The following is a 21,361-nucleotide window of genomic DNA, read 5'->3' as shown; positions in this document are numbered from 1 at the left end:
ACTTGTTTAACAAAGCACCCCTGCACAGCCCAAAATCCATTAAACCTTGAGTCACCATAGCACATGTCTCTTGCAAGGACAAGGTTGGGGGTAGGGTCACAGATTAACAGCATCTCAAATACAGAACAAAATGGAGTCTCTTATGTCTACTTCTTTCTATATAGACACAGTAACAGTCTGATCTTTCTTTCTTTTCCCCACATTAATACATGTTGCAAAACTGCTTATCAAAAGCACTGCACTTAGCAGTATTCAACAGCACAATATAAACTTGATCTCTGCCCATCACCATCACTAGCACTGGGTTTGCAAACTTCTTTTTTTGAAAGTAATTGCTGGAGGTGAGGGAGTGCTATTTAGTCATTGCTTGAGTTTATATTTTATTGATTAGAAATAAAGTTGAATCTGTCCATATGATTATTAACTAGTCACTTGCTTTTCTATTAGAACAATAAAGTATTTTCCTTTACCTATTCATCTATCTCCTTCTTGTCCATTTGAAAACTCTTTTACATACTACTTTACAAAATTTGTATTACATGTTATTTTACTTTAACTTCTCATTTGAATGTTTTTCAACAAGTATTCATTTAAGCCTTCTATGTAGTTAAATCCATGAATACATTTTACTTTCCATTCATTTGAAGCTTCTCCCTCAGAAATTTGAGGAGCATTTACTTTCATGGTATTTTTATGTTTTTATGGTTTAATTTTTATTTAACTCTTCAATCCATCTGGAATTTACAATTACATATGTTAAAAATTTAAATTAACTTTTTCTAAATTAACCAACTGTTCCAACCTCACTTACTGAATATATTGTTTACATTTATTAAAAGAATGTGAGGTCCTCTCAGTATAGACTGTAGTTACATGATAATTTCTGAAATGAATACTGTTGTTTTTGTTATCTTCTACATAATGTGTAATTATACTTTTCATTTCCTCTTGCATGAATAATTTCTTCAGGAGAGTGTTTTAAAATTTGTAATGTTTATAGGTTTTGATTCAAACCTCTTTACTTGACGTTTATTTGAACTACTTAGGCTCAGAGGATATGGCCTGTAACAATTTCCGTATCATAATTTTTTTCTGTTTCTGCATTTCCTAAATTCTAACTTGCTGCTATTAGGCAGGAATCTAGACCCAACATGGCGGCGTTACCCGGCGTAGCAGGCCTTTTGTTAAAGACTCCCTTCACCCTTGTACACACCCGCAGACTTACACGCGTCAGAGTTCCGGCTGGGCAACTACACTCCCCCATGACCTGCAGCTCACCTGCATTCCCCAAGTTCAGCAGTTTCGGTTAACAGTTTCCAGAGACCCCTTCCTCATGACCCTTACTCAACTCCTGCCCTAGCAGTTTCAAGACCCCCCAGGCCCTGTTTGCACAACCAGCTTCCCTACCTCTCAGGCTATAAAAAGCCCCTACCCTCCTCCCTCAGCACGACTTCCTCGGCCCATGCCTTTGGACCGAGGAACCTCGCCCACAAGCCCTAATAAAAGGCTATTCTCACTGCCATTTGCCTTGTGTCTTCGTTCCCGGTTCGGCTCCAGCCTCAGCTTACCTTTACAGCTGCTTCCTATCCTTTTTCATTTTTTGAAATCAAAATGCAATACATCTTACAATTGACACATATTTAATGATAGCTTTGATTTTTTTTTCACAAAAGCTTTTAGTAAATCAAAGCTGTCTTATAGCACTTACTGAATTTCCTCTCTTCCATTTGATCTCTCTTTTGTGAGTACTTACATTGGATGTCTGAGATCTGTCCAACATAGCTACAGTCTCCTCATTCATTTTATTTCCCTGTCCTTATCCTCTGTAACTGAACTTTTCTGAATTCGTTTTCACTAATCTGATTCTCTGCTGAATCCAGAATGCTTGACATCTCCTCCCTCTTGATTTTATTTGGAAACTATGCCTTTCATCTTTGTTTATCTCTGCTCATCTCAGCCTGTCCTGCCTCATGAGTTTAAGGCAGTTTCATAAAGGCAATGTCCTCTTAAAAACGTAAATCTGTGGCCAGGCCCAGTGGCTCACACCTGTAATCCCAGCACTTTGAGAGGCTGAGGCAGACAGATCATGAGGTCAGGAGTTCAAGACCAGCCTGGCCAACATGGTGAAACACCGTCTCTACTAAAAATAAAAAATTAGCTGGTTGTGGTGTTGTACACCTGTAGTCCCAGCTACTCAGGAGGCTGAGGCAGGAGAATCACTTGAACCCAGGAGACGGAAGTTGCAGTGAGCCAAGATCGAGCCACTGCACCCCAGCTTGGGCAACAGAGCAAGACTCCATCCTAAAAACACACAAACAAACAAACAAAAAACACATAAATCTGCTAGTGTCCTGTGTTTTCTAGGTTTCTTGTTGTAAATCTACTTCAGAAGAAGGCAACATCTAAGAGTGTTTAGAGAACTGGAGGTCTCCTTCTCTCAAACTATGGAACATGTAAAGATGTTAATCTATGTAGAATTGGATTATAACTGAGTATGAGTCGAACAAGGGGATCTCAGAGACCCTCTGGGAAAGCTACTTTGTTCACCCAAATCCTTTACTAAGAGGCTTCTGAGTCTGAAGCATCAGAGTTCTCCCTGTGTGCAGACGGGACAATATAACTGTGAGGTCCAAGACCACTCAATGCTCATGAATGATAAGACATGCCAGGTATTTAATGAGATTGCTGATGAACTCTGGTTGTTTAAAATAAGGTTCCCTGTGCCATGTGGTAAGAGTCAGGCCTAACAGAGAGATATCAAGTCATGGCAAAATCACATCTGGCAGAGAAAATGGAACTCCAGGGTAACTTCCTATAGTTCTGCTAAACTGTTCCAGTCCCAGGTAGGGCCAATTTTGTTAACTTAAAAAGTATATATGCTGCTTCTAAATAAAATATAACCCAAAATAAAAAATTGCTAACTGAGCTACACAGAAAAAAGATTTCCCATACTCATCATCTGAACCTGAGGAAGAACAAAATGTCTTGTGCATTTATTTTTTAGACTTCTTATTCAAGTATTTTACAATAAAATTTGGCAAGTTTAATGAAATATTTTTTAACATAAAAACCATGAGTGGAATAATTTAAGGTAAAACTAAGAAAAAATATGTCCTAAAACATTTTAAAGGTTTGCACCAAGTTCATGGCATTATAAATCCATGTCTTAAAATGAGTTGAATTGGAGACATTTATTACATATTATAAAAGCACTATCGTGTAATGGGGCAGGAAATAAAGCTGCTTCAAGTTAGAACACAAAATAGACTCAACTTGTAAAATATGCTAATAGTAACACAGTTTCACTGCCAACAGCAGGGCATACTCTCTGTCATTAAAATATTTTAGTACTTAACATGGCTATTCAGACTGTAATGCCCACTGACACATTCTAACCTTTGTGTGTGCTGAAAATTCAAAAAACCTTTTGTCATCAACCTCTAAATCAATATTTCTCAAACTGTTCTGGTGTCAGAATGTGTGAAGTATCACGAGGATGCTTTTACAAAGCCTCATGGAATACTCAAAAATTAAACTTTAAATTACTGCACACATAAGTTTGGACTTAATTGAGTATGATTATATATCTTATTTTAATGTGGCAATGAGGTCAGGGACCAAACATTTAAGAAATATCTATGGAAGAAACGTTTAATTGTAAAATGCTTTTCTGCTAATTAATTTTTTCTTGTGAATTTGATATTTTTGAAATTGCATTATTTAATTTTAGGTATGCAATGTAGTATGGCAAAAAAGTGAACATGTTGGCTGGGCGCGGTGGCTCACGCCTGTAATCCCAGCACTTTGGGAGGCCAAGGCGGGCAGATCACAAGGTCAGGAAATCGAGACCATCCTGGCTAATACGGTGAAACCCCTTCTCTACTAAAAATACAAAAAAATTAGCCGGGTGTGGTGGCGGGCGCCTGTTGTCCCAGCTACTCAGGAGGCTGAGGCAGGAGAATGGCGTGAACCCAGGAGGCGGAGCTTGCAGTGAGCCGAGACTGCGCCACGGCACTCCAACCTGGGTGATAGAGCGAGACTCTGTCTTAAAAAAAAAAAAGAAAGTGAACATGTTTTCTTTATTTATTTATTTATTCATTTATTTATTTATTTATTTTATGAGACAGAGTCTCTCTCTGTCACCCAGGCTGGAGTGCAGTGGTGTGATCTCGGCTCACTGCAACCTCTGCCTCCCGGATTCAAGTGATTCTCCTGCCTCAGCCTCCTGAGTAGCTAGGATTACAGGCATAAGCCACCATGCTCAGCAAATTTTTGTATTTTTAGTAGAGATGGGGTTTTGCCATGTTGGTCAGGCTGGTCTCAAGCTCCTAGCCTCAAGTGATCTGCCCGCCTCGGCCTCCCAAAGTACTGGGATTACAGGTATGAGCCACTGCACTGGGCCAAACATGTTTCCTCTTGAAAAAGACCTGGGTATGAAATTGGCTTTGTCATTGACTGATTGTGTCCTGGTGAGGCTGTTAGCTCCTCCAAGCCACAACTTCCTTATTAATAATATGGAATGACACTATTCAATTCACAGTAAAGTTGATTTTCATTTTTATTTTGTTGATGCTATTTTGTTGTTTTGTTACTTTTATCTTTTACCTTTTACACGCAAGACTTCAAATATACATAAAGGTAAACAGAAAAGTCTAATGAACCCCAAGTACCCATAGCCCAGCCCCACAATCAGCAAACCAAGTCCAATCTTATTCTACTACTCACCCACACCCATTATACAAAACGTCATTTAACCAGTAAATATTTTCATGTGTATTCATAAAATATACTTTTTAACATATTCCCAATACCATTTTCACACCTTAGAAATTAGGAGTTGACAAGAAAATATTAATCTTCCAATTTTCTTATAAATGTCATAAATAGTGTTGTCATAGGTTTTTTGTCTGTTTATTTGTTCATTTAAATAAAGATCCAAATAAGGGCCACGCCTTGCAGTTGGTGGATACATCTTTAAAGTCTCACTTAATCTTTTTGGTTCTCTATCTAATTTTCTTTTTCCTTTGCAATTTATTTGTTGAAGAAACTGAATTGTTTGTCCTGTAAAATTTCCCACTGTCTGGATTTTGGTGGTTGCAAACCCATGACTTAGTTTAATGTGTTTCCTTGTACACTGTAATTCTCATAAATGGGTGGTTAGATCTAGAGCCTCAATTTTGGGGAGGCCGAGAAGCACCACAGACGGCAAGAATCCTACACGGGTAGTTCTGGGCTCTTCCATCAAGAGATGTATACTGTTTAGCTGTCTCTCTTTTTGCAACTTTATTGGCTTTGATATTCAATGCATGTATCAGTTCATTAGGGTTGCAAAATGATGACATTCTCATTCTATTGTCCCTTCTTTATTTATTGACTGAAATATTTCTGTAAAGACAAATTCTCCTCATCTAGTGTTTGGTTATCCAGTGATATCATTCATATAGAAAAGCCAGTAAAAATATTTGGGTTTTTTCCTTCTATTTGTTTTCAATGTAATGAGTTGATTCCTGAGCACCCAGCAACACCGACTAATGTGTTTTAGTACTACTATTAACTTAGAGATATAAACATAGTTGACATGCTTAAGTCCTTTGCAGTTTTTGCTTTTAGTGATGCTCAAATTTTGTCCCAATTTCTTCTTCTTTTTTTTTTTTTTTTAAGATGGAGTCTCACTCTGTCACCTAGGTTAGGACACAGTGGCAGGATCTCAGCTCACTGCAACCTCTGCCTCCCAGGTTCAAGCAATTCTTCTGTAGCTGGGATTATATAGCCATGCACCAACACGCCTGGCTAATTTTTGTACTTTTAGTAGAGATGAGGTTTCACCATGTTGGCCAGGCTGGTCTCCAACTGCTGACCTTAAGTGATCTGCCCGCCTCAGCATCTCAAAATTCTAGGATTGCCCACGTGAGCCACCACACCTGGTCTCAAACTGTCCCAATTTCTGCTTATAAAAGTGTTGACAAGTTTATTCCCGGGTCCTTCTGATGAGACTCTAGTAGTCTTGATAGCTTCCTTACTACCTATTAATTACATAATGTTCCAGGCTAATTTTGCATATTTTACCCAGAATAAGTAATTTTGCCATGGACTCCTGGTTCCTTTTAAATGGGACATGGTGTTGAGAGACCATGACCTGGGCATTTGATCATTGATATTAAGTCAGCCATTTGCTCATTGTTATTAGGCCTAAAGTGAAGGGATCTGGAAAATATGTCCTGGTTTTGTTTTGTTTAAGATAAAAGACCTCAGGAGCTTTTACAGATACTTACAATTCAATTTTAGGACTATAAAGTTTTCACTTAATTTCGTCTTTTTTCTCTGTCCCCTTCTTCCCATATCAAGAAAATGGATTTTCAAGATTACCAGAATAAAAATCCAAATGATCACATTTGTATTGTTCATTTGCTTTGTCTCACATCACCCACACAGCAGTCTCATAACAGCAAGTCCAATCTACCATCAACAATAAGATCATTGCAAAAAGTTTTAAATCTCATTTTTAGTTCTTTTATCCTTGAATATACTGACCTTCAGTGAAATTCATGTGTATTAAAGTCAATTAGAACAATTATTCTCTATGCGATTAACATCACCAACAGGAATCATAGGTTTTTTGCTTTTATTATTTTATTTTTTGTTCTTAGGGATTGTTCTTTTAAAATCTAATTTTATTTTACAAATATATAAAATATTTGCATGATCCCAAATCCAAATGTATAAGTATATACAGAGAAGCAACATCCTTGTACAGAGGCCATGCTAATCATGTCTGTATTGTTAATTTTAATATATGTGCTGCTGAAGCAAACACAGAGGAGCAGAAGAGTAAACTGTAATTATAAGGCACATGGCACATCTCATACAGTTCTTATACATGCAGGTTGCTTAATAAAGGGCAACTGTAATCTTGGTCTTCAAAAAGAAAAAGCTCCTCTTCTCTAGTTTCAAAATTGAAATTGCAGGAATTACTTTGGATACAATTCTATTTCACATCACAATATCACACATCCAGAATGATGCCACATTACAGAGATTCAATCAACATTTGTTGAGGGATTGATGGAATGAATGACTACTCCTTCAAACTACTGCTACTATCAGCTCAGGTGTCAGTCTCCATTCAAGGTGTTATAATTTTTCATGAGAACCATGTGTTCAGAATCAGGTTTTTAAATAGAGCATAGCTTTATTTAATGTATATTTACAGTATATCATAGCTCTATTTCATACATATATATCATATAGTATATTTACAGTATATCATAGCTCTATTTCATACATATATATCTTAATGCAGTGTAAACCTAATGCAAAAGCAAAATTCTTAGTTAAAAATCTTGCCTTTTCCCAATTCTAAAGGAAAATTTACTCAATCATTTTGAAATGTAAAATTTAAGAACCTGTTAGCATTAAATCCCAGAGGGAAGGGATTAAGAGAAGGATTCATCCAAATGGACTAGGAACACTATTCCTTGTTGGTGGCCTGCCACGTGGAAAGAGTTGAGAATTGGAAGCAAGCAGCCAGGGCCCAAACAAAGAACAGTCTGATTCTCCAAACAAGCCTTTGGACTAACAGTATTTGCAAGAGAGACTATTACTTCCTCATAGTTGTAAGAAGAGAGTGAAAAATAGAAATAATTACAAACACACACACACACACACACATACACAAGGAAGAAATAAAGATAGGCTCTTTATTATCACAAAGAATAACATTTTTTAAGAATTTATTTTCTTTCTTGCCTTTTTTTTTTTTTTTTTGAGACGGAGTTGCCCAGGCTGGCATGCTCTTGGCTCACTGAAAACCTCCACCTCCCAGGTTCAAGCAATTCTCCTGCCTTAACCTACTGAGCAGCTGCGATTAGAGGCGCCTGCCACCATGCCTAGCTTTTTTTTTTTTTTTTTTTTTTGGTAGAGACAGGGTTTCACTATGTTGGCCAGGCTGGTCTCAAACTCCTGACCTCAGGTGATTCTCCCACGTTGGCCTCCCAAAGTGCTGAGGTTACAGGCATGAGCCACCGCGCCCAGCCTAAGAATTTATTTCTTAAAGCAAACTCAGAAATAAAAATGTAATTAGCATTTCTTCAAGTCTTGTCACTCCTGGAAGTAGATCTTCTAGCTATTCTATGTCCATGGGAATTACAGCAAAGTTATGCAGATTTGCTTTAGAATTGTTCTGACTCCAGCACGATAAGACATCCATGTCAATAATTACAAACCCAGATGAATCCTTAGGGCCATAAGCAAAGATGAGTGACTATTTCAAAGAGCAGGAAGAAACTCTGTTAGGCTAAGGACTTCACTGAAAACCACTTGGAAGAGATGGCACTAAGCTGGACATTGCAGAAAACACAGACATTCAACAAAGAGCTTTGCACGCCCTTGGCACAGGCAAAGATCAGAAGGGGGAAGGTATGGAGTCCAGTCTGGCCAGAGCACAGGGCACACAAAGAGAAATGGGGGATAAGGAAAGAGGGGTAACCCAGGGCCAAGCTGTGCAGGGGCTTTAATACCGGTCAGCAGTTGGCCTATTTCAGAGGAGGAAACAAGGACCTATTTAAGGTTTTTGACAAGGGATATAATCTTCAACAAACATATGCTTGTTGTGCATTTACTATGTGCCAGGCTACGGAGTACAATCTGGAGCTATAGTGATGAGAAGACATAGTCCCTGCCCCTAGGGGTTCAAAGCCTGGTGGAAAAAACAGAGGAGGAAATGTTCAGTGCTGGGTGCAGAGGAGAAGGAATTAATATGAGAATCTCAAAGGGGATGAGAGAAGACTTGGAGAAAGTACTCAATTAGTTAAATCCAGCTCTGGGAAGGGAGGTGTAAGTTATATATGTTAATTTCCACATAATCCAAATGTATTCACGTATGTAGCCACGTATTATTAACTTTTATAAATAGAAACCTGTCCAAAATAATCATGCATGTATGCATGTGCAGAATGATGAACGTAATTGAAATGGTTTCCTGGAAGAGGTAATATTAAGGACCATCAGTCACTGTCCTGAGATATCACTGCTGACCCCAGGGACATGAGGCTCAGCAGAAATTGCTCCAAACCTCACATCCTGCATTGTGTTTTCTTGAAATAGTTCATGATGCAGCATCCCCACAGGGTTTGTTGTTTGGATAAGTAAGTCACCCAGACTAACATAAGAAATCCAAACTGAGTGCACTGTTTCACCACACCCACTTTCTCCTCCCTCCTCACTCCCTCCCACTGCAACCCATGAAGGTTACAGTGGGTCAGGAGGTCAAAATGCCATAAGAAAAAAAAATTCCAGAATGAGGAAGGAAGGAAGGAAGGAAGGAAGGAAGGAAGGAAGGAAGGGAGGGAGGGAGGGAGGGAGGGAAAAAGGAGAGAGGGGGAGAGAGAAAGAGAAAGCAAGCAGGGAGAGAGGGAGGGAGGGAGAGAAGGAAGGAAGGAAAGAAGGAAGGAAGGAGGGAGGAGGGAGGGAGGGAGGGAGGGAAGGAAGGAAGGAAGGAAGGAAGGAAGGAAGGAAGGAAGGAAGGGAGGGAGGGAGGGAGGGAGGGAGGGAGGAAGGAAGGAAGGAAAGGAAAAGAAAGAGAGAAAGAGAGAAAGAGAGAAAGAGAGAAAGAAAGAAAGGAAGGAAGGAAGGAAGGAAGGAAGGAAGGAAGGAAGGAAGGAAGGAAGGAAGGAAGGAAGGAAGGAAGGAAGGAAGGAAGGAAGGGGAAGGAAGGAAGGAAGGAAGGGAAAGGAAGGAAGGAAGGAAGGAAGGAAGGAAGGAAGGAAGGAAGGAAGGAAGGAAGGAAGGAAAGTGGAAGACCTAGGAAGTAAGTAGGTGGACCTAATCTCACCTGGGAGTGGAAGTGAAGATGGTCTTACTTCTTTGAGGAAGTAACAACTGAGCTGAAGGATATGCAAGGGTTAGACAGGGACGGCAGAGGGAGGAACAGTGTATACAAAGCAGAGGGGATGTTCCAAACAAACAGGACAATTTATCCAAAGGTTGCAGTTGAAGAGCAACATGAATGGAAAGGAAACATACAAGCTTCATCAATAACACCTGGCCTAGAAATGTGCTGGACAGCAATGCAGACAGAGTGTTCCAGTGGGCATCACTAACAGTTACACACCTGTGCCCCCACTTGCCCTTGGGATGTCCCACCAAGCACAACAGCTAGCAGGATCCTGACCTCAGGTTACCAGTTTCACTGGAGAACTCCAGCCTGAGTGGACATTAAAGTCCAAGCTGGAAGGTAGGGTGGAAATTGGTACTGTCTCAGGGCCAGGAAAGCCAGGACAGTTGGCCATCCTAAAAAGGTTTACATAAGAAGCAGATTAAGAGTATTACCAAAGGTAACTAAACACAGAGAATAACACAACAGATACTTTCAAGATATTTATCTGCCTGGCCTCAGGTATCCATATGTCAGTGCCATTTTCCCAATCATCTGGAAGAGCCCTCAACATGTCTCAGCTCCCCAAAGTCCAGAACCAAGAAACACACTCCAGTGTTAAAACTCCAAGCATGAGCAGACAAAGGTGTCCACTGAGAGACTCAAGCCCCATGGAGCCTTTACCCACCAGGAACCTCTTTGCAAACTGTGCCTACACTTTTTTGATGTAGGCTAGAATTGGCCAAACAAAAGGAAACATTTCCAAATAAGCCAATCAAAACATAATGCCTCAAATCCCTTGTGATAGGGAATAAATTCCATTACTGTTTCTACATCTGGTCCTTCAAAATTCTGCTTGGAGAGAATCAGTGAAATCTTTTTCTGTCTGGCATGGCCCTTCTTTGTTGGCCAGCAAATTAACTCACCTTTGTTTTCTAGCTGTCTTTGTTTTATGCTGTAATAAGAGAAAAAAAAAAGATGGTCCCATCCACTCCTCCACCTGCCATTACTCCCCATTCTTACAGCAAACCTGCAAGTCCAGTTTCCTGCACTTTCTCAAGATCACAAACACTAAGAAAATCTACTCCCTTCACTATGCCTGAGGAGGACAGACTACAACAGAACAGAAATCTGGCACTCATTTAAGAAAAACACACATTCAGTAGCAGAGATGTTTAGTAGAAGGGGGTTGATGAATGTGGTCAAAATAAAGAATTAGAGATGATCAAAGGTGACATTGAGGGTTCCCCCACTACATGAGGCTGTATTTCATGGCTGATTGATCTTCTTTAGCAGAGCTCTGAGTATAAGACAGGGAAAGACACCAAGTTGTAGAGAACCCAATAGAAAGTTCCACTAGGCTAGTGGGCCAGGAAAATCATGCATAGAAGGTGAGGGATGACACTAGGAGAGGCCACATGGGTAGGAAACCCAGAGATGCTGAAAGGTGGCTGATCACCTGGGAGAAGTAGAAAGGTAAGAGAATTAGATGTGTTTTAGAGATCAAAAGGAATGCATATAGTAGGAGCATGCATAGGAGGATGTGTAGGAGAGGGGTCTCAGATTACAGAGAGACTGCAGGATTTAATATTTCTAAAGCAGAATAGTGTGAAGAATGATAAGGTCCAGTTTGGACACTTGGAATGGGTGACTGAAATGGAAGGTCTATGAAGGTCACTGAAGCCAGAGAGATCCATAAATGACAGGGTTAGATTGAAGCTTGCAGAATGACAAATGTAATTGAAATGGTTTCTTGGAACAGGCAATTTTAAGGGCCATAAGTCACTGCCCTGAGCTATCACTGCCAACCCCAGGGACAGGAGGCTCAACAGAAATTGCTCCAAGTGTTAATTCTTGAACACTCCCAGGATCATGGCAGGACCTTGGAAGGAAGGAAGTCATGATTAGGTCATAAAGGCTTTGGTGAATGCTCTGATCAGTGGTTTAGACAGGTGACATGAGCCTCCAAAAAGGAGGAGCATTGAGATGAGAGAAGAAGACTAGCTAGGAAGCAGCAGTAGGGACTCAAAGGTCAACCCCCGCCCCCCACTTTAGCCGTGTACTGCTTGGGGTGTGAGGCATGAGCAGCCTCCACTGGTGAGGCCTGCAAGGGAGACAGTGAGCCTGGCCAAGGCCAGTTTTCAGTTGCAGCAGAAAGTTGGAGGTCAGGACATAGGGTCCTGTTGACCATGAGGGGACGATAGAAAGCATTGGGAAGGGGGAATCAATAAACAAAGGATAAAACAGGAGGAAGAATAGAAAAGCAAGGCATAAAGGGCCGCCGAAGAGAGAGATGGAGGAGAGGAAAGCCTACTTGCTTTCTTTCATCCAGGGATTGTGAGTGACAGAACTCAGTTGCTCAAAACAACCTCGTCTCAAAGCACTTGAAGACTTTGAGGATCTGTGAGTAGGGACTGATCTGATTTCAAAGAGAAAGGATGATCCGAGGGCAGGCAGTAAGGGCCCTGTCAGAACAGAACCTGTCTCTCAGCGTTCTTAAGTGTAGTGAGGGACTTTTAAGGAAAGATCCATTTGGGTCTGTCCTGAACATCCCCACCCTATACCCACCACTTAACCCATAGGGTGAAAGTGATAAAAATCACACAGTACCCCAAATACGAGTCTAGGAAGATGACACTGAAAGAGGAAAATGTCTGCATCCTTCAAAAGCTGGATATTAAATCTCTACTCACACAGTTCTTTTATGCTTTTATGATTTGTGAAAAGCTCAGTGATAATGAAATTCAGAGTTCCTGTGTGCCACAGTCAATCAGAACAGCATGTATAGTTACATGTGCAGTATTCATGCATTTGCTACACATGTGATCTGGGAACAGAGTACAAGTTATTCCAATTAATTTGTTCTTGTCTTCTCTTAACAGACCATGAGCTTGCTTTCTTGTTAGATCGCTAAATCTTGGAATATTTAAGCAGCATAACTACATTTGACCGAGATTACTCACTAACAAAGGAATGAACTATTCAAACTCAAATGGCTTGCTGCTTAAAAATAGTATACACACAGGCCAGAAACAACACAGAAACTCTCCTATGTGGAGAACATATAAGTTGCTCATTTTGATCAGTGAAGAAGATGAAAATACCCAGTAGACCCATGGGCTATGTCCATTTTCTTTTACCAGAAGTTTCAGAAGTTGGTGTATACTTTCCACCTAAAAACGATTACATAAATAACTTGGAAACGCCAAGTGATATTTCTGAAGGCTGCCAACAGTTTAACCACATTGAAACTCCTGGCCAAGATATTCATGAAAAGTTCGGAAGAAGTTACTTTGAGAAAGATGTACTCACAGCAAAAACATTTCTTCTCTTTAGAAAGAATGCATAAATCAATAGTTAAACAAGGAAAAGGAAAATTATGTTTATCATAATAGTATAAGAAAAAAGGCATTTAAAAGAGTTTAGAAATAAGACTACACAAAGACTTCATTATTAATATATTATTGTTATTACTAGTATTAAAAATTCATTCAAACATTTCTCTCATACTTTCCCTGCCCACAAATTAGATGTAAAAATGTCTTAACTGAGCTTAAGGGCAAAGAACGGGCACTTGGCTTTGCTACTGCCTGGCTGTGTGATCTTGGACAAGACACTGTTCCTCTCCAGGGCTCAGATTCCTCACCTGAAAAGCCAGAATCCTATACTTTCTTTCAACTCTGACATGCTATTAATATAATTCCAGATGCTACTAAGGCCGCACATCCAGCCCTCTGCCTCCCTGGGGAGGGAAACAGTAAAGAAAATACAATTTAGAGAGGTGTTTTGAAACAAGGAATCATACAAATAGGCAGCCAATGACATCCCAGGAAGGAAAGAGAAGAGTCAACTATGACTTCACCTATGATGTCATTAAGGCCTTAGGACTTTACAAACATGGAATTGTACCAACACAGACTTTTATAAATATAGGCTGATTCATACCAGAATATAGGTGTGACTTTAAGAAAGTAACTGAAATTCTTAAAAAGGATGCCTGTTGAAGGTGGTGGTGGGAGGGAGGTTGGAGGACATAGAAGAAGTTAGATTTTAAAGGTTAAAAATGAGTAGCAGAATGAGTAGCAGAAAGCATAAAGAGACAGTAAGAATTTGAAAACCAAGTGGTCACTGAAATCATGGTAGATTAGAGTACAGGCAAAAGCATTTTTAAGTCTAGAAAAAAATCTCCAATCCTCTTAAATGTGGTCAGGAAGAGATACAGCAAATACTAAATTGGTCAAGGGCAGAGGAGCAGGAAGTTTACAGGGGAGAAGGGATGGCCTGGTATAAATAGGTATAAAAGGACCTCTCCAACATGAGATCAAGGTGGTTCTCCTCTAAATGGCTTCAAACTTGCATTAGTGGGATTATCCCTGGTTAATTTTAGGAAAATCAGAACCCACTACTTGTCCTACATGCTTTGAATCCAAGCTATTAACCTTTTTTCCTGCCTTTTGGTGCCTAGTAGACTAAAAGTGGCAAGGTCAGAATTATTTTAATACCCTGTATTCATACTAACAGGTACACACATAAAGAACTCATAAAGCATAGGAAAGTGTGCATGAGGCCCTAATTTCTAAGTCACCTACTGCTCGTGCTTAATGTCCTTTATCCTATGGTGGCTGCCAGTGAGAAGGCCAATCCACCAAGTCTGGGAGGACATACCTTCCACCTTCCCCCATGCCTAACAAATGCTAAAAATAAAAGAGAAATGAAAGAATATTTATGCAAAAGACAACTTTTCCTAACTCCTTAAAAAATAAATGCCCTTTAACTGAGAAACACTGTGCTTGCCACAGGCTTTTAAATCAGTGTCCATAATAAAGCTCCAAGTTTAAATCTTCAGTGAGTTGAAGCAAGGTAAGGATAGAAAACAACCACACCATCCCCCTTTCCCAGAAGGTGACCTAGGCAGAGAAAGACAGAGCAGATCTCCAAAAACTGCCTTACTCAACGATGAAAGGAACCATGTACAGCTGACCAATATCCAGTTGTTTGCCTATGAACAGGTCCTCTGTGGGACAAAACTCAAAAACCACTATGAGGAATGACCAAAGAATCTACCCCAGAGACAGGCTGGCTGGTAACTCCGAAACCACAGCCTTCTTAGCCAGTCGTCCCAAAATAATACATTCTAGCTACTTCATGTACCTGATGCAACCAAGTGCTAGAACACCTTCATTCTAAGAATGTGCCCATCCAATAGAAAGTCAGTGCCATTATAATTTCAGTTAATGTTTCACTCAAGCTTCAAAAAAATTGTGGTTTCTATTAAAAAACTGGAAAGGAATAAATATGCTTATGAATGCTCTCAGCATAGCTAATTCCAAATTCCTGAAAGAGATGAGAATAAGCTGATAAGGCATCCGTTAATCTTAAGTCATTCTCTGGGGTCTACTAAGATCCCCAAAGCTCCACTAACTGTAAACAGTGGAATCAGGATTTTTAGGATAGGAGATAATTTTCTAGGTGGTTCTTCTGAGAGAAGTTCCTCGATATATCTCAGAGCAGGGAAGCCTTGGGTTTGGAGTGTAATGGTCTTAGTTTTTCAAATAATCACAGGTGTCCTTGAGTAAGTCATTTGCACATTCGGGGTCTCTTGTTTTCTTGACTTGTAGAATGAGGCATTTGGGCCAAAGTCTCCACCAACTGTAAAACTGTATAATTCTCTAAGTAATAGTTTACCGAATTGCTGGCAAGACTGCCTCAATAATCAGAATGATCCAATTAACACTCTGCAACGTGGAATATTCTATTTGTAGTTTCAAAAATAGACTCTTTTAGAGTGGAAAGAGTTCAGATCATGAAATCCAGTCACTTAGTTTTTTAAAAGAAATAAAGAATCCAAAATCCAAAACATTAAATAGTTCTGCTAAATTATAAGCTGATTGGTGGTAGAAGCAAGACCAGACTGCCTGACTAGTCCTGTTTGCACTAAACCACACTGTTACTCAGTTGGCTTCAGACAGCTTTCTTCACTAGAAGCTGCCACGGCCCCCTGTATGATCCATAGTGTGGCTTTTATGCCTCCCATTAAATGCAGCCTACATCACAGCTGTGTGTTACTGGCCTCAGGGTTATTAGTTTTCCAGGCATCCAACCCAGGAGACATTTGAAGAATGACCTGAAGGTCTTCATGAAATGTGCCCAAGATAAAATACTTTAAAAAGTCCTGTGAGGTTCGTCCAAGACAGCAAATATCTACACACCATCCATTTGTGTACCTATAAAGAGTACTTTATAGGTAGGAAGATCCTAGTGAACCCACATCTGATCCAATAGCATTAGAAACTAGGCTGCAGCCTCAATTGCATAAGCACTTTTTCACTCTGGCTTCAGGCCACTGTGACAGCAGGATGGCACCCTTGGCATATATATGGAGATTCCACAAGTAGGTACCCATGCCACCTGACACAGGTTCTGCCCTGGCAGCCACTCACACAGACCCTGTACCTATATCTGGCTGTGGAATGCCGGTGGCTGCTGGCATATAACAAAGGCTACACTGGAAAACTGTCCCCACCACTTCCCCAGGTATGAAATCTTTGGAGAGACTGCTCTGAAAACCTTTTAGGGACAACCTGGGAATTTCTGTGCAAGAGCAATGCTGCATGCCACCCAGTGTGCTGCAATTTGTTCCAACATGAGACAATTTGTTCCAAAGAGTACAACTGGCTGCTAGACATTAAACCCTATATTATGTTGGATCCAGCAACTGGGTTGAATCTCCCAGACATAATGATGTGTGAAAGAAGCCAGACACAAACGAGTATGTGCTGTATGATTCCATTTATATAAAATCAAAAATAAAATTAAAAGCAGGCAAAACGAATCTAAAATACTGATAAAAGTCTGAATGGTGGTTACTTCTTGAATGTGGGATATTGAGTGGAAAGAGGTTCAAGGAGCCTCATAGGGTGCTAGAAATGTTCATTTTCTTGATCTAAGTAGCAACTACACAGATGTAAAAATACTTAAAAATTCATCAAGCTCTATACTTCAGATACATGTGTGTTTTACTTACATATGTTATACCTCAATAAAAAATTAATTGAAAAGATTGCATGGGATCTCCTAATGGAAAGGAAGAATAAATTTCTTCCTCTCCTTTAGCATAAGGAGATCTGAGATTCTTTGAATTGAATGTTTGCAAATAACATTCTTAGTAATAACAATAGCTAAATTAAATGCTTACATGTATGTACCAGGCCCTGCGCAGGGAGACATATGAATTATCTGCTTCAAGTCCTTGCAACAACTACATAAGGTAGATATCATCCAAATCTCCATTTCACAGATGAGAAAATTAAGGGACAGGGAAGTAAAGTAACTTGTCCAAAGTAAAACAGCAAATCAAATAGCAGAACTAAAAAGTCAAATTCAAACCCAAAGCAGTCTGACTCCAGAGACTTTGTTCTTAATTGATCTTAATGTTTCATCATATGCTGCAGGATCAGGGGATTTTTTAAAAGTTTGATAGTATTTGATTGGTTTTGTCCTTTCCCCAGTGCCTGAGAAGCATGTTCAGCATTAAGAAAAAAGAGAATTGGCCAGACGCAGTGGCTCACACCTATAATCCCAACACTTTGGGAGGCCAAGGAGAGCAGATTGCTTGAGCCCAGGAGTTTGAGGCCAATTTGGTCAACATGGCAAAATCTCATTTCTACAAAGTGCAGACAAAAAAAATTATCCAGGGGTTGTGGTGCATGCCTAATGCCTATAGTCCCAGCTACTGGGGTGGGGGGCGGGGCTGAGGCAGGAGGATCACATAAGTGTGGGGGGAAGGTTGAGGCTGCAGTGAGCTGTGATCATGCCACTGCACTCCAGCCTGGGTGACAGAACAAGACTCAATCAAAGAAAGAAAGAAAGAAAAAAGAAAAGAAAAGGAAAGAAAGGAAAGAAAAGGTGAAAAAAAGAGGAAAGAGAATCAGGATTACCAGTCTCTAGCTAATTAAATTCCTGAGATTCATTCAATAGATACAACTAGTTTAATCCAAGCGCCTATTTTCTGTGCCTTTAAGAGTAGAGGAAAGTGGGTGCTATTATTGGCTTGTTATAGTCTCAAATTATTCCTTTCTCTTAAAAGAAATACACAGTGAGGGCAACACAGAGTGTTTTCATATGCTAGTCACTAGGGCTTTCTGGAACACCATGTCCTCGGATGAAATGTCCACAGCATGCCACACACTTTTCACATCTGCTTTAGACCTTTTGAAAAGACTAAAGGGGCTTGTTTTCCCCTTTTCCCAGCTTTTATATCATTATGATTATATTAAATATAAAGTATCTGTGGAACCTGGAGAAGGCATTAACCACTCTTTAATTATAAAATGCATAGCTTGGTATTTTCCAGACACCCGCTTTTATCCTTTATGGCCCTCTCAATTAGTTCCTCTGAAGTTCTCATATGAAAACCTCTTGGATTACTGATTTCTGGATTAAAAGGGGCTATAAATTATAGCCCCTCTCAAAATCCATCAGGGGAAGGGGGAAGGCAGAAAGTGACTTAATGATGATTTAGCCCTTATTAGCAACCAGGCCCAAATGTTTGAACTCTGCAATGCAAATATAGAATTATTCCCCAGCCCACCCGTGCTCCCCACAATGACTGGTAACGCACTCACTCACTTTCAAAGGAACTTGAAAAAATGATTGAATGTTGACATTTTCAGTAAGAAATTGGTCTCATCCCACTCCTGCCCCAATGAACAGTGTGGCTCCTGCCCACAAGGGTCTGGCATGTCACAGCCCTGTCCTTCATCCCAGTCCCAGCTCTGGAATTAAGCCCATCAAGGGTAGGTCACTGAGCAGCAGCCTCAAGCATGGAGAGTGTGCAGTGTCTCCCCCTGAGCTGGGAGATAGAGGACTGAGCAACAGACTCCCCTACCTGCCCTCTATGCTCTAATCTCCATCCTGCATCAGTGTAGAGCAGCCACTGATGCTCTGATGCTCTACAAGACTATAATCCTTCTCCCAGCCCACCCCCAGAACTCTGCCCAGCTCCAGTCAGCCCCAGAACTGGGTCCCACTCCCGCTGGTCACATCTTGGATCTACCCATGTTGGCAGACTGAATTTCTCAGAGCTGTTCCTTTTGAGTACTATCTTTTGTACCCTGACTAGGTTTTACCTAAATCAAGCCAGGAACCACTGGCCTTTAGCTACACAGTTGAGGACAGCACAGCTGGTCTCAGTCACTGGGCCATCTCCCTCCACTCTATCATGTACCATGAGAAGGTGATCTTGCCCCAGCTCCTCACCTTCACTTGGGCCCTATAGGTGCCGAGGTCTGCCAGATCCACTCAGGCCCCACATCATCTTAAAGTCCACCCTGGTTTGCTCAACTGCCCCATAAATTCAGGCTTTACCAGGTTTGCATTAGGCAAAGTTGAAACTCTCTGTTTCACCAAGTTGTGAGTGATTTCAAAGATGGATAATCTTAAATGCTATTATGGCATCAAGGTGAATTGAGGAGAGAAGGGAATCACAACTTTCAGTGTTCAGCTTGCACATGTCAGCCAAGCAAGGCCTTCTCTAGTTAGCCTTCCTAAAATGATTTAAACATATACACACACACACACACACTCACAGACATATGCACACACAGGCATACACACTGTGTTCCTTTCTGAAAAGTAGCCTTGAGGAAAAAAGCATGCAATATTGGTGCTGGTAAAAGAAATGAAGTAAAAGCTGAGGGCAAAGAAGTAACACATAAGCAGAAAACAGAACTTTTGGATAATTTCAGAACTGAATCATCAATGTGGTGATGGCTAAGATGAACAAATTCACCATATATTTCTGATGAAAATAAGAAAAAGTGACTCTTATGCAAATGTAGAGAAAGAACTGCACCTTCTATAGGAAATTATATACAAACATAGGCAATTCAGATGTTCTGAGATCCTTCAAGGGTGTCAAGGGTCTGTTGTACTAGTACTGCCAAGAGGAAAATATAATTACTTTGAAGGTCTTTTAGAGACACTCTTTCCTGACCACTGGCAAACAGCAAAGCCCAAGGTAGATCCTTGCCCAATGTTCTTACCTGATCATCATAGCGGTAAGTGAGGAACTGCTCCCCTGTTGTGTCTTCCAGAAAACTTCCCTGAGGAGAGAGTGCAAACTCGGGAAGGAAATAGGCTCCAGGAGATTTCTCAGCTGTGGTCTGAAAAACAAGATCATTTGGTCACAAGTAAGGCTCCAGTAAGAACCCCCTAACAAGTAAAGTACAAGAAGGCCATTCCAGGAGAATCCACCATTAAAAGCTATACCAAGAAACAAAAAGGGAAGTGCCCTCTCTTGGCAAAGACCAAGGTGAGGCACACCAAGTGTCTGCGTCGGGGCACTGTTAGGCCAGGATATCACGGTGGCCTGAATCAAATTGGCGGCCACGACATTTATTCCCGGATACCTGCCTCTCTCCCCCTCCCTGCTACCTCTGCTCCCCATCTTCCAGCAATTCAGTCACAGAGTAGTTAACTTTGTTTTGTTGTTGCAAATCTATCGTTTTTAGAATTTTCTTCTTCCTTTCTTCCTTTTTCTCTTCTTTTTTTTTTGGCAAAGGAGTGAGAAACAAAAATTTTCTTCCATACTACAACAAAAATGCACCTCATTGTAGAAACTTTAGAACATATAAATGAGCACAGAAGAAAATAAAAATCACCCATAATCTTTTCAACCTGTAATAACCACTTTTAATTGTTTTGGCGTGTTTCCTTTGAGATGTTTTCCTTGTAATGCTTTGTTTAAAGATCCAAGCTTAAATAAACATGGATATTGTAGACTCTGTTTAGTTCATGGAAAGCTCATATCCCGGTCCGTTTTCACGCTGCTGACAATGACATACCCGAGACTTGGAAGAAAAACAGGTTTAATTGGACTTAAGAGTTCCACATGGCTGGGGAGGCCTCAGTATCATGGCAGGAGGTGAAAGGCACTTCTGACATGACAGCCGCAAGAGAAAGTGAGAGGGATGCAAAAGCAGAAACCCCTGATAAAACCATCAAATCTCATGAGACTTATTCACTATCATGAGAAGAGTATGGGGGAAACTGCCTCCATGATTCAAATTATCTCCCACCAGGTCCCTCCCACAACACGTGGGAATTATAGGAATACAATTCAAGATGAGATTTGAGTGGGGACACAGAGCCAAACCATATCATTCCACCCCTGGCCCCTCCAAATCTCATTTCCTCACATTTCAAAAGCAATCATGCCTTCCCAACAGTCCCCCAAAGTCTTAACTAATTTCAGCATTAACCAAAAAGTCCACAGTCCAAACTCTCATTTGAGACAAGGCAAGTCACTTCTGCCTATGAGCCTGTAAAATCAAAAGCAAGCTAGTTACTTCCTAGATACAATAGCGGTATAAGTATTGGGTAAATACAGCCATCCCAAATGGGAGAAATTGGCCAAAACAAAGGGGTTACAGGGCACATGCAAGTCCAAAATCTAGTGGGGCAGTCAAATTTTAAAGCTCCAAAATGATC

General features: G+C 40.5%; 1 protein-coding gene and 1 pseudogene across 12 annotated transcripts in view; both read right to left on the bottom strand.

Moving 5' to 3' along the window:
* The window catches only part of ADAMTSL3 (ADAMTS like 3), a 402,196-nt gene that overhangs the window by 333,472 nt on the left and 47,363 nt on the right, over positions 1 to 21,361 (bottom strand). For all 12 annotated transcript variants that reach the window (XM_007990199.3, XM_007990200.3, XM_037987797.2 and 9 more), the window contains one exon: positions 19,915 to 20,034. In XM_007990199.3, coding sequence (XP_007988390.3) covers positions 19,915 to 20,034 — 120 coding nt within the window. The remainder of the gene's footprint in view (positions 1 to 19,914; positions 20,035 to 21,361) is intronic.
* Positions 6,714 to 6,814, bottom strand: LOC119620424 (U6 spliceosomal RNA; annotated as a pseudogene).

The sequence above is a fragment of the Chlorocebus sabaeus genome, chromosome 29, assembly GCF_047675955.1.
Source record: "Chlorocebus sabaeus isolate Y175 chromosome 29, mChlSab1.0.hap1, whole genome shotgun sequence".
Taxonomy (NCBI): Eukaryota; Metazoa; Chordata; class Mammalia; order Primates; family Cercopithecidae; genus Chlorocebus; species Chlorocebus sabaeus.
The sequence above is the reverse complement of the archived record's forward strand: the minus strand, read 5'-3'. Positions and strand labels throughout refer to the sequence as shown.